Source organism: Accipiter gentilis, chromosome 24 (genome assembly GCF_929443795.1).
Source record: "Accipiter gentilis chromosome 24, bAccGen1.1, whole genome shotgun sequence".
Taxonomy (NCBI): domain Eukaryota; kingdom Metazoa; phylum Chordata; class Aves; order Accipitriformes; family Accipitridae; genus Astur; species Astur gentilis.
The window spans coordinates 6,690,991-6,703,561 of NC_064903.1; the positions used below are offsets into that span (position 1 = coordinate 6,690,991).

General features: G+C 37.2%; 1 protein-coding gene across 6 annotated transcripts in view; it reads left to right on the forward strand.

The window, feature by feature from the left end:
• TENM1 (teneurin transmembrane protein 1) overlaps positions 1-12,571 on the forward strand; it is a 342,601-nt gene that overhangs the window by 180,102 nt on the left and 149,928 nt on the right. For all 6 annotated transcript variants that reach the window (XM_049827935.1, XM_049827938.1, XM_049827940.1 and 3 more), the window contains one exon: positions 724-964. In XM_049827935.1, coding sequence (XP_049683892.1) covers positions 724-964 — 241 coding nt within the window. The remainder of the gene's footprint in view (positions 1-723; positions 965-12,571) is intronic.

Consider the following 12,571-nt stretch of genomic DNA (forward strand, 5'->3'; position numbering starts at 1 on the left):
CACCACACACGTCTTTCACTCCATCTCCTCACAGCCTGGTCCGGTGGTTGCGAGCTTCTTGCCAGCTCATCTGCCTTTAGCTGCCATAAAACCTTTTCTCTGGGTATCTGGGTCATTAGTGCTTCAGGTAGTCTTTAATGGGGCTTTTTCCCAGGTCTCATTTAACGAGTGCAGTAACAGACTCACAGAAATGTGTTAACCTCCTTTTATGAAAGATGTTTGTTAGGTGGTAGGAGTTACTCAATTATTTTCTCTCCTGATTTGAAGCGCAAGACTAATTCTTATACTGTGTCTGTTTCTTTCACAGGTGTTCTTAAATGAGAATTTTATTTTATGAAATCAGTTGGTATCTGTGCTGCAATTCAATGTCAGCTTGATTTATTTGTTCCTTACCCTCATCCCCAGAAAATCCTATGACAAATTAAGTGAATGCTAGATCATCTTTTTTTTTTTTCCTTTTTCTTTTTTGTTTTTTTTTTTTCTTGAACTACTGAACTACAGTGCTGGAGGGTGTGTGTTTTTATCTGATATTCTCCATTGCAGTAGAGTATTATATTTTAAATTATTTCACATTGCAGCAACATTTTACAGGCAGCTGGGTTAACAACATGATAAAGCACCATGCCTTAATCCCAATAACTATTACATCATGGTCATGCTCTCTTGATCTTTTTGAAGTAATAACCCTCTGTGGGTTTCTTTGCCTTTTCTTTGTCGTTTCAGATATGCCAGGTAGCCCACATAACCAGTTCACCTTCAGACCCCTCCCGCCACCGCCTCCACCGCCGCACGCGTGCACCTGTGCCAGAAAACCACCTCCGACAGCCGATTCTCTCCAGAGAAGGTCAATGACCACCCGCAGCCAGCCCAGTCCTGCTGCCCCGACTCCCCCCACCAGTACCCAAGATTCGGTGCATCTCCATAACAGTTGGGTCTTGAACAGCAACATACCACTGGAAACCAGGTACGCACCAACCTGTTGTACACAACATATCTCAAATGTTTGGGGGGGGGGGCGGGGAGATGGAGTGGAGGCCTGATACTGATGGTGATGGGGAATTAAAAGTTTCTCATTCAGGACATGCCAGTGCCTTTTGATTTGAGGCTGTGTCGTAGCCACTTGAGGCCTTATTTACTTGATTCACCTAGATCACCAATGCTCATAAAAGCACGTGTTTTGCTAAGTTTGGGAAGACCTTGATCTCCTTAAGGTGTGTAGATTACATAGGTATTTTAGAGTTGTGTGCACTCAGGATTTGTGCTTGTGTACTTGTCTCACCTTCCCACATTCTCCCAGGACCACTTTGTAATCAGCAAATAGAAGTTTTGTTTAATTGGTGTACTCTGGCACCTCTGGAGTCAGTCAGTCTTCAGGCGGTAGCTTTCCTGTGGATAAGAAAAGATAGGAAATACTACTAAAATAGTATCTCCGTCAATGTGTATTTAAACACTTTATTGCATATATACACAAAGAATATAATTTGATAATCATTTGGTAATGGAGAAATGATACAGGCCCAAGGCAGGTATTGAGCATGGAGAACCTTACCTCTGGGAGCTGGGGAAGGGAGGGTTCAACTTCGGGATCAATCACAATTTACACAAATAATCTACTCTGAAAAATAATTGGAAGCAAATATATTCTGTATTCAGAAAACCTGTGTTTCAGTACCCAGAGTTCTGCCACAGGGGTAAATGCAGTTTCCTCTGACTTTTTGGTTACAATAAGCTTTTTTTGTTCATGATAAGTATTAGCTAATTTGATGGCTTTCAACTACAGCTGTGTTTGCTGACTTGATGCTTAAAACAAGCCCTTGATTTTCTACAACCTTCTTCCTCTTCATTGTGAACGGACCACCAAGAAGACTAGGGTTTCCTTTGGGTTTTGGTATTTTAAAACACGTAAAGTGCATGACTCTGTGAAAGTTGTGTTTGGTGAAACAGATGAATGTCTAGCATCCAACTAATCTGATCCAGAGAATATAAGGTATTATGCGCAAAAATGTTTTCTTTTTGATACGCATATGTCCAAGGGCCAGTTATCACAATTAATTACTAAAATTTTGTTCTATAAAAAGGTTGATTTTATTTTATTACAAAACTTAATTTTAGTATACATCTTTATACACTTAACTGCTGCTAATCAGAAGTGTCGAATTATTTTTTTCTTCTCTGAAAGGCTGTTAAGTTGGGCTTGAAGAATAAACGGATTAATTCTGAAATAAAATTCCTTATTTGTCTTAAGGACAAATCACAAAAAGAATCAAGGAGGATGGAAACTTTCCATAGAAAGAGAAAAGTGAAGATAAACAGAATTTTAGTTCAGCTACTCCTAGAGCTAGAAGCTTCTGTTTACGCAGTCTTTATAAAGATAAATCTCTGTCATTTCTGGTGTAACAAGCTTATATACCTATACCTTCTGCTGCATGTAAGGCTGATGACTGGGCGTTCTGTACCCATTAAGTACCTTTTGGTTCTCTTCAGTTAACAGTTAGATAGATCTTGTTTAGCCTTCCTTGCATCCCTGTTCACTATATTCTCATCAGACCTCATTGGGGAAAATACTTTGCAGTTTTAAGTCTCTCTTGAGTTCAGTTTAATTTTTCTGGTTTCGTATTATTTTTGCACATTTGAAACGTCTCATAAAGGACAAATACATAGATACATAGTTATATCTGTAATTACATAATTGGGCACTGACAAAATGCCTGTGCAGCGGATTAAGAATTCAGACTGGAAAACATACTGTGGGCTACACGTTAGCGATTCACATTCCTACCCTTTGGTGGTTGTTTCAGCTGATTTCATACACCCTCTGGTAGCTGCAGCCTCTCGTGAAGCTGGCTGAAAGGCTATATAATCCAAAAGTACAATCTGTGAGACTGTTTGCCAAGATGTATCTGCAGCTTATGTGCAGACAAGTTATATAGCATTGTAATTGTAATAAAAAACATTTGTGATCACCACTTCCCAGAAGTCTATAGTACACAACACAGCCTTAGAGAAAAAGAAGGGCTTGCAGCTTGGTTTTTTTCTTCCTTTAACAGGGAATGATTCAGCTAGAATCGAACAGATACTTTGGCCTAATATCTGGATTTTCTTGCTTACCTTCTCCATTAAAGTTTAGCTGCCCATTAAAAATAATCCTACAAATAAAGGGAAACATGTCAATGGCAGCTGTGTTTCTGTGCTAAATCTTTAATAGTACCAAATCTACCTAATAGGTACATACCTAATATGTCTAAGCAGATTTTTTTTTTTAATTTGGAACATTTGCAATCAAAAAGAAGACTTAGTAATTTATTCCCTACTGTAATAACTAAGCAAAAATGAGAATGCACATGTTCAGCTTTTCTTCCAACTGTATCTCCTGTTAATCCATAAACAGCACATGTGTTTGCGTGGTTTATCTACGGCCATGTAATATTAGAGAATTTTCAGACAGGAAAAGATTTCCTAGAGCTAATCATGTGACTGTAAATCCTGTTCACTCTGGACACTCAGAAATGAAGCAAGTTTATGAGCCTGCTCATAATAGTAATGTGTCATATTTATGTAAAAGAAAATTCTGTAGTTCTGACAATGTTTGCAGCACTCTGATTAAACATGTATTCTTATGTAATTAGAATAGACCACAGAGGGCTGCAGTAAAGACGTATACTGAAAGATGTGTTCTGAATGGTTTTTTGTAGCGTAAAACTTTCTTATATTTTTATAGAAAAGGGCAAATCAGAAATTCTGGTTTGTGCTTCATGCAGAGGTGTTATATGCATGGACTAATCCGCGAAGCAGTTTTGTCAGGACCCAGCTTACTTGCCCAACTGTTTAATGAGGAGTCTGACTTGGAAAGGCAAAATTACTTGTTCAAGTTCACACAAGCTTTTGGCAAAGCCAAAAATAGTCTAGATGGAGAACTGACCTTGGCAATGACATACAAGTCTGGCAATTATTCTTATTAAAGCAACCCAAATGAAAATACAAATTAGGAACACCTTTACAACTTCAGAGGACATGTCATAGAATAACTGTTGAAAAAAACTGGAGAAGAGCTGTACCTGTAGGAGGTATAACAGCTCAAACTGCTGACTGACTGTGCTGCAGCCTTCAGTCTGTAATGTGCCTCTAAATGCAAATACAGGCTCTGTCAGTATGCATGCACACACAGTTTTGAAAAAAGCATATTATTAAAATGACTTACGAACATGCAGTAATTTCATTGTCACACAGAAAAATAATTTGTAAGTATTGCCAGAAGACTGCGAGGATCTCTCGCACCACATAAAAACACAGGAAACATTGATTCTCTTTTTTAGGATAATGTCATTGGGCTCTTACATAAATTGATTTTTTTTCTTCTCCCCCAGAATAAAGTACTTGCAACCTATTGCCTGTTCCCTTCCTTTCCACTAAAATAATTGTTTTTTCAGGTTTCATAGGTACTTTGCTCTAATGTTTCAAATCTTAGGATTTACAGTGTAATACATTGTCATTATCTCTGACAGCCCCATCTGAACGTAGCTTACTACTTTTTATTGAGTGTGTATTAAACCCTGATAATTCAAAGAAGTGTTTTTCATTTTCTCTATGCCCTGTTAGTTGACTCATTATTTGTTTCCATATCTTGCTTTTTTTGTGGGTTTTTTTTTTTTCTGGTGTTTGCTATTATTTTCCCACTTCAGTCAAATTCCCAAATAAGAAGAAAAAACTAGATGTTAAACAGGGTTTTTTACCTGACATTATTTCTGATCCTCGCTATAGTCTGTTACAGTTCCCTCATGGATAGAACATTGCACGCATTTATTTTGAGTGAAGTTTTGCATTTAGATTACCCAAGCATTCGAATTTTTAAGTTTTCTGTCTAAATATCAAAACTTACCTAATTTTGATTTTGTTTCAAAGTGGGTGGTTTTTTTAGTCCTGTTTTGTGCTTCAGTATTTTACATATTTTCTTGTTCCTTCCTTTTTTAACAAAATTTCTTTCCAGTTCCTCTAACCCATTTCGCAGTGTTGGCAGTAAGGTTAATGCTGTGCTGAATGGACTGAAATCTCCCTTCACTGCACTGGCAATGAGCCAAGTACTGTGGAAAAAGACAGCTTAATTTAAGCAATCTTATCACCATGGTAATAGCTCCTCTAAGGGGACAGTGAGGTACCAGACCATGAACCTGAGATTCAATTATCATTAATTTATATAAAACTTTGAAGTACTGGAATAATAAGAGAAGTATTTGGGGTTCAAGGCAGTTATGGTTTTTAGTTACTATTCAGCAATATTTCAGAGGCCTAAAGTTTGATTATGGCTCTAAACACTTAAAAACTTGGAGAGTTTTGGAGTTCAAGAAGTTTATTCAGCTCATCATATAGATGGAGTCATTCCTGGCCGTATTACATAGTCATTTAAGGTGCATATTAAGACTATCTGGATTTTCCTAAAAATATCATCTTGTGTATAATTCTGTTTAGTATAGGGGAGATCTTGACAACTATCACTTATCAAGAGGCTTTTTCTGTACTTTGGTTTTCCCTTGTTCTTTTTTAATCAAGCTCATAAGTATTTGTGCTCTTCAAGAAGTACGTTGGTAGCCTTTCAAATCACAGAAACCTGTACACACTCACTTTCTGTTTAAGCTGGAGTAGTGCTAAAAGCAAAAATAATAAGACGAAAAGTACATATATAAATACTCACTCACACAGTTCAGTGTGAGCTCTTGGAAGGCTTGTTCTTTCTCCTCGGTCTCTTCATTTGACCATCTTGTGAATTTTGCCCCCAGTGCAGAGATACCGGAAGCACTTTCGTGCCTTCCTTTTTCCCAGTTCAAGGTTTCCGTAGCAAACAGAAGGGCTTTTACAGCTCCCAAGGCACACAGGTGTTAATGATCATAAACCACCAAGCAGGGACACAACTACTATTTGAGCAATGTAATTCATCAGGAACTTGTTTGCGAATGGAGCCTACTCTTGAGGTAAATGACCAGACTTGTGGTTATTCCAAGAATAAATGCAGGGCAGGGCTTCATTTGTGATCTTTTCTTCAAGACATGTTGGTCAGTATTTGCTGTTGTGACATTTCACTTGGTTTTTGTCATTTTCTACCTAATTAAACAATAAATCTAACCTACAGAGAGGCTGACCATATTAAAAACAGACACATGGCAAGGGTTTTAAATTCAGTCCAAGTCCCATGTGTTTTTACTGCACAGCAGAAAAGATCTACAAATATTTAAGACTTCTGAATTGTAAAAGATAAATTGAAAACTGTAAATATGACCATGAACTTAAAATAAAAGCTGTAAATATGACCCTAAATTTAATAATGCGAGAATGAAAGCATCTTTTATGGAAATAAAAATATAAATATTTGTCAGCTACAATGAAGTACAATTTTCATGTCAGCAGCAATGGCACTTGAGGGTCCTTACTTTGAATAATTTGAGATCCAGTCACTAAGGACATTAAGGTAATTTAAATTGTTCCTATACTCTACTGTATTTTTTCTTTGGGAGAAGCTCTAGTGTGGGCTTCCCTGGAACAGTGGGATAGTATTTGTATGTTTAAAGCGGTTTTATGCAGGCTTAATATAGTAACTTGAATAATCACGCTGACGATACTTTTCACTCATTATTTTGAATAATGGAATAGTACATAACGTTATAACTAAAAGTAAAGATACGTTGTTATTTTATGGCCACCAATAAGCAAGCAGCCTGTTAGCTTTCTGTGAAACAGTGTTTTCATTTACAAAACCAGAAGCAGACTGAATATAAATGTTGAAAGACAAAGATAATTACAGATTAATACAAAGGGTCTAGGCTGATTTGGAAAACAGAGACTGGGAGAAAGGGTCAGAGATATGCAAAAGATTCTATCTTTTCATTTCAAAGAAAATCACATATGCATGTGTAATGTTATTGCCCAGAAATGTGTATCTATCCCCTGGATAGCTACTTCTAGGAAATCTGTTTTCAAAGACTAGATAGTATTCACATAGTTAATGTGATATACCTCTTGTCAAGTAAAATTTGCGTTATTTGTCACAGTAGCTATACAGCTTGGCTTTAGACCATACGCATGTGAATGTAGGTATCTGGAAGTAGACAAAAATGCTAATAAAAGTCAGTTAGAATATGCATGAATACCCACAGGTGGAAATTCATGGCAAAGAGAACTGTGGGGCAACTACTTCTACTTCAGTTATCTCATTTCTTTCTTTGTTTTAGGTGATGCTTCTAACCACAGAATATAAGCAACAAAATTACAATATTGGTATTTTTGTCCTTCTTGATTCGTGGTTTCAAAGTGCTCTGCAAATGCTACATACTATTCTTTATATATTTTTTGTAAATATTATTGTAAGTACTATTGTTCTCATTTTCCATATAAAAAATTCAGAATTTATTGGGGAAAAAAAAAAAATAGAGCAAACCACAAGCTTATTCCTTCCATACCCCAGAAATCTCTGTGTACATTGATCAGTTTTACTCAGCTGTTGTTTGAGTTGTAGTGCAAAAGGAAAGTTCTAAGCCACAGAAAAGCGCTTTTGAAAACTACTGGATTAATGTGGCAATGTCACCGTGTATCATAATAATAAAGCCCATACTGATCTATACAAGAGTAATTTATGTCCCCAGTGTGGTAGGTTTTATTTCCCCCCCCCCCCCCCCATTAAATAGCCAGTGAAACCAGAAGACAGCTGTATTTTGGAGAACTGTTCCATTGTAGAAGCTGTTCTTGTCCTATATTTATTTAATTATTGTCCCAGATTTCTCCTAGGGACTTGAAAGTTTATTCACCTGGTTAACAGTCTTAGCTTGCCTACAGCAACAACAGACAAGTGAGTCAGCATCATGTCACTTGTTGTTCTGTACTGAAGCGAAAAGTAAAGGATACAGACTCTTTTTTCAGAAAGGCTCAGCAGGTCACAGGGCTAAGTTTTCAAACACTATGTAAAAAAAACATGAGTGAATAAAGGGAAGCAACTCTATGTGAATGATTCAAAAGGCAAATCCAGCTCAAAGAGGAAATTTTAACAAAGCAGTTCTATTCCCAAAGGCAAATCTCTAGGGGGGTTGAAATGTATTTCAATTAGACATGTAAAAATAGAATGATAAAATAAATTAGGTAAATAGTTTTCATGGCCATTTCCCTCTTCTTTCACCCATGAGCGTTCTTGTGCACAAAAAGGTGAAACAAGGTGGATAAAATTATAGGCCAGATTCTATCTATAATTATAAGTCATGTCTTATATTCACATACACTTTTGCTGGGTTGGTTTTCAAGATGAGGGTATAGTGCATATATCTTTGTTGTCAAGTAGGTGTCTTGGTTTTATACTGTATACTTACCTTAGAATAGCTGTCTTGTTTTTATACTGTATAGTTTGCTGAGTACTGTATGTGAGATTTATAGACAGAGGTCCATATTCTGATTGGTATCTAAGTTCAGAAGTTTCCTTTTTTTTTTTTTTCCCCCCTCCCACTTTGCATACAGAATAGGATGGATAGGAAATCAGGAAAGAGCAAATTTCTGTCTCTTTCCACTGTCACGGGAAATACTGAGTGACTTAGAAGGGCCACCTAACAATGGGTTCATGGTGGTGTTTGCCGTAGTAGATTTGGTTCCAAATGCCTTTTGGCTACTGCCTTTATTTATTTTCTGGTTATGCCAAAAATCAGCATCCTTCTTATGTTCCAGCTAGTATGTCTCTTAAAAATTCCCACTGCATTTCTGTAAACATCTAAAAGAATTACTTCAATTGCCTACTTAAACATTGGTGTAGATATACAGTTATATATATTATATGCAGTTAGAGAATTCACTTGAAAAGAAATTGAAAAATTTAAATGATCTGACTGAAGACATCTTAGTTTTCCTATCACAGAGCTATGCAGCAATTTGTAACACTTTAGGTAACAATTTCTTGAATGTGAAACACTTACAAGTACAAATGTGTTCCTACTTGGTTTATCCAGGAGAAATGCAGACTAATTTTTTGGCCAAGTTGTTGCAAGATTTGTGTTTCTACTAACTCACCCAGTGGTTCACTTTCAAATCTGCTTTTGTTCTTAATTTTTTCCTCTTACAAACCTGTAGTTTTTAATGGAAATGGAAAGAAAACATGTTACAGGTACAAATGAAGGTGGACTTCTAGACCTACAGACACTAGGCACAGGGTAAATGCATAGGACTTACAGAAATGATACCAAGCCCTTGACAAAGTTGAGGGACATTACTACAGTTCTGGGATATAAAAATATTTTCTCTGAATTTAATTAAGGAATTCTGTGTGGGGTTAATCTGGTTTCCGTAATAGTATTACGTTACAGCCACATGAATTCAGTTGGGATATTGCTTCACATGTACCTTTTATAAGTCTTAAATTACCATTTCAGATAAGAAGCCAAAAGTACATAACAAAACGACCTGATAGAGAAGGGTGTAAAGAAAGAAATGAACTCCTGTTCTCTAATCTTCTCCTAGCTGAGAATTCATCATTTTTGTATGAATTGCACTCTTGGAGTTATATGCCATTCCTCTTGAGGTTGAACGAGAGCACTTAGACGAACAACATGAAACTGCTTCTTTACCGAAAGCAAGCTATTCTGTGATCAGCAGGACTAAGAGGTCTAATTTCATGCCTTCTGTCACCTGAACTCCCCACTAACTCCCTTCCCTCAGTCCTTCTCTCTTTACTGGGCATGTCGGTATAGCCGGTTTCGAGCTAGCTGTTGATCAGCCAGGGCGTATTCTGCTTCATTAGCCACCGTGCGCCGTGCTGGACGGGTGGCTGGAGGAGCTTAGAGAAGACAAAGAGCTGAACGTAGAAAGAGGAGCTCGCTGGGGCTCTTGCTGGTTTTGTTGGGTGTTTGGGAGTTTTGGTCCCGCCCCGCTCCTTCCCCCACCCCGATTTTTGTGAGTCTGGTAGGGTCTTTTTCTGCCCGTTAACTTCGCTTGAGAGGATTCAAAGTTCAAAAGTTTTACATTTGTAGAGATGAACAGATGGATAGGTAGGCAAACAGACATTGCGGTTACCTTAAAGAGGGAATGTTTTCCAGCTGCCTCTTTTATATGTGAAATTACTACTGAGCCTTTAATATTTATTTATGTATTGGAATTATCAGTGTAATAATATTAAGTGACTTCTATTTCACAAACAAATGCCTTAGAGATTATATCCTGTATTTCTCTTTTTAAGGGAATATTATCATCTTCTTTATGGATGTTTTTGATGGTTTTGTGAACATTCAGAATTTCCTCACTCAGAACAAGCAGTCTTATCAGTCATGCTTGTAAATTCTCTGATTTTTCTTGTGTTCCCAGTTTACCAAAAAAAAAAGCCTTAGCTTTTCTCTTAGATCAAATATTAAAGCACACACCAGGCTGCAGTCACATCTAAACTTTTGAACTTCAGTTTTTTATTATTTTGCTCTTTAGAGAGAGCACCTGATTTTATAGAATTGATAGCAACAGTTTAGCGTGTCCTAACGTCCTGTGGGAACAGTGGTGTGCTCAGACAGATGAGTCGTCTGAGTTTATGAGAACACAGTCGCAGTCTAGCTTTGGAAATTTGTCTTTGTGCCACCAGTGTTTTTCAAATTCTATAGAAATGTCTTTGGGTACTCAATATACTCCCCCAAAAATGGAAGGCATAAACAATTGTGATTTTTAACATTTTCTCAACGTTATTTCACTGGTAGCTCAGTTTCAGTGTAGCATTGCTTCAGAATCTCAGTTTTATTACAAGTTGGAGCAATGTAAATTCTCCTCAGTGTGAATGGAATCATCTATCTAAAAGGGTGTGAGCTGGATCCAGCTTCTGTGCACTCTTCTGCTAATAAGGAAATCCCTCTGCAGACTAGCATTTTACCATCAGGCTATGAAGCCACATTTATAAATCCCTGTGCAAGAGAATGAAATTATTCCTGGCTATTGATTGCAAGGCTGTTAAAGCCTTAATAATAACTTTCAGTTCAGCATTTCCTTCCCTTTACCTCTGATATGTTTGAGCTATGCACCATAAAGGACAATCAATACTGCCAATATCAGACCATTTTGCTGTAATTTCCAAAAAATTTAAATGGGAAATTATCAGATAAGTAGATTTTTGTCATTATGTCTTGAAAATGTAAAGCAAGTAAGGAACTATTGACTGGGGTTTTTTATATATGTATTATTTGTGTGTATATATGTGTATATGTATACATACTTTGTATATGTATACATACTTTATATATGTATATGCTTATGTATAATAACACTTTTCTTATTTTATATGGTGATTCTGCTTCTGCTTCCTTGAATATCAGTAGGAATTTTGCCGTGATGTTCTTTCCTACCAAAAGTCTATGTGACTATGTATCTTGTCAACTGCTGACTGCAAAGTAAGGTATGCTTCACATACTTGCAAAATCCTTCAAGTGTGACAAAGGAGCATTGAAGTGAAAATAACCAACTGTATTCTCGTGGTCTGATATGAAGGAAGCAGATTTATATAGTCCGAGTTTAGAATTTTTGAACTAAGATAGTTACAGGTAACGTTAACATGTTCACAGCATTGCCTTCTATATAATGTATATATCTACAATTTTGAAAGTCAGGAGGAAAGAAAACTAGAATTTGTTGTCTAATATAATGCCAGGATGCTGTACTCAGATTCAGTTGTCCCTTTTTTTTGTCTGAGTGCTGTTTACTGGGATAATAAGTATGAAGCAGGAATAACTAGTACTCAACATAAGCAACACAAAAATTTCATTCTCATAGTTTGTCAAAAGACTCCTGATATGTAGGCACTGTAATCTGTAATGCAAGCTAACCGGTATTCTCATTTACCTTCTTTTTTATGTAACTGCCTGAATAAAAGGCCCTTGAAAAGATAAAACTGCTCTGTAATACCTTTTTATTTTCTATAATCTGGCATTTTGAGAACTGTAACCTTACTTTTAAAATCTTCTAATGGAAATACATAATATCATACTCATTACACCATTTTAGAAATTACCTTTTCAGGAACATGTATTTACAGTATTCTTACAGTCAAATGTCACAGGATAATCATGTTTCATACTCTTAAGTGGTTGATCCTGTGTACATCCCGCTGTGAATCCATCAAAGAAACTCTACCAGCATGGATTGATTGATCCATATATGTATTCAAAAACATGTCTTGTGCCTTGCTGAAGGTGTAAAGGTACATTTGTCACTGGGAAGATCCTGGACCATGTCAACATTGGCCAGCTTACTGCAGCTGTGAAGCGTGTCTGTGGCTTTTGGCTTGCAGGCGTCATAGTGCCATGTGATTCCAAATGCAAGATCCTGCTTCAATTTTGGCAGAAACAACTGAGGGCGACTCGCACCCCCAGCACAAGTGGCACTGTAGTGCTCGCCTGGGGTCTGCAGAGCACTTGCAGGCTCTCAGCCGATGGAAGAGCAGAGAAATGGGTTGTATAGGAACCAACGGCAGCAACGGGCACAGATGCTCTTGCTCAGCTGGGAGCTCGTATGAATGGGGCACAGTTCAAAGCACCTGAACTGCAAGTGGGTCAGTGGCTCCCAAAGCAAAGAGCTGGCAAGCTCA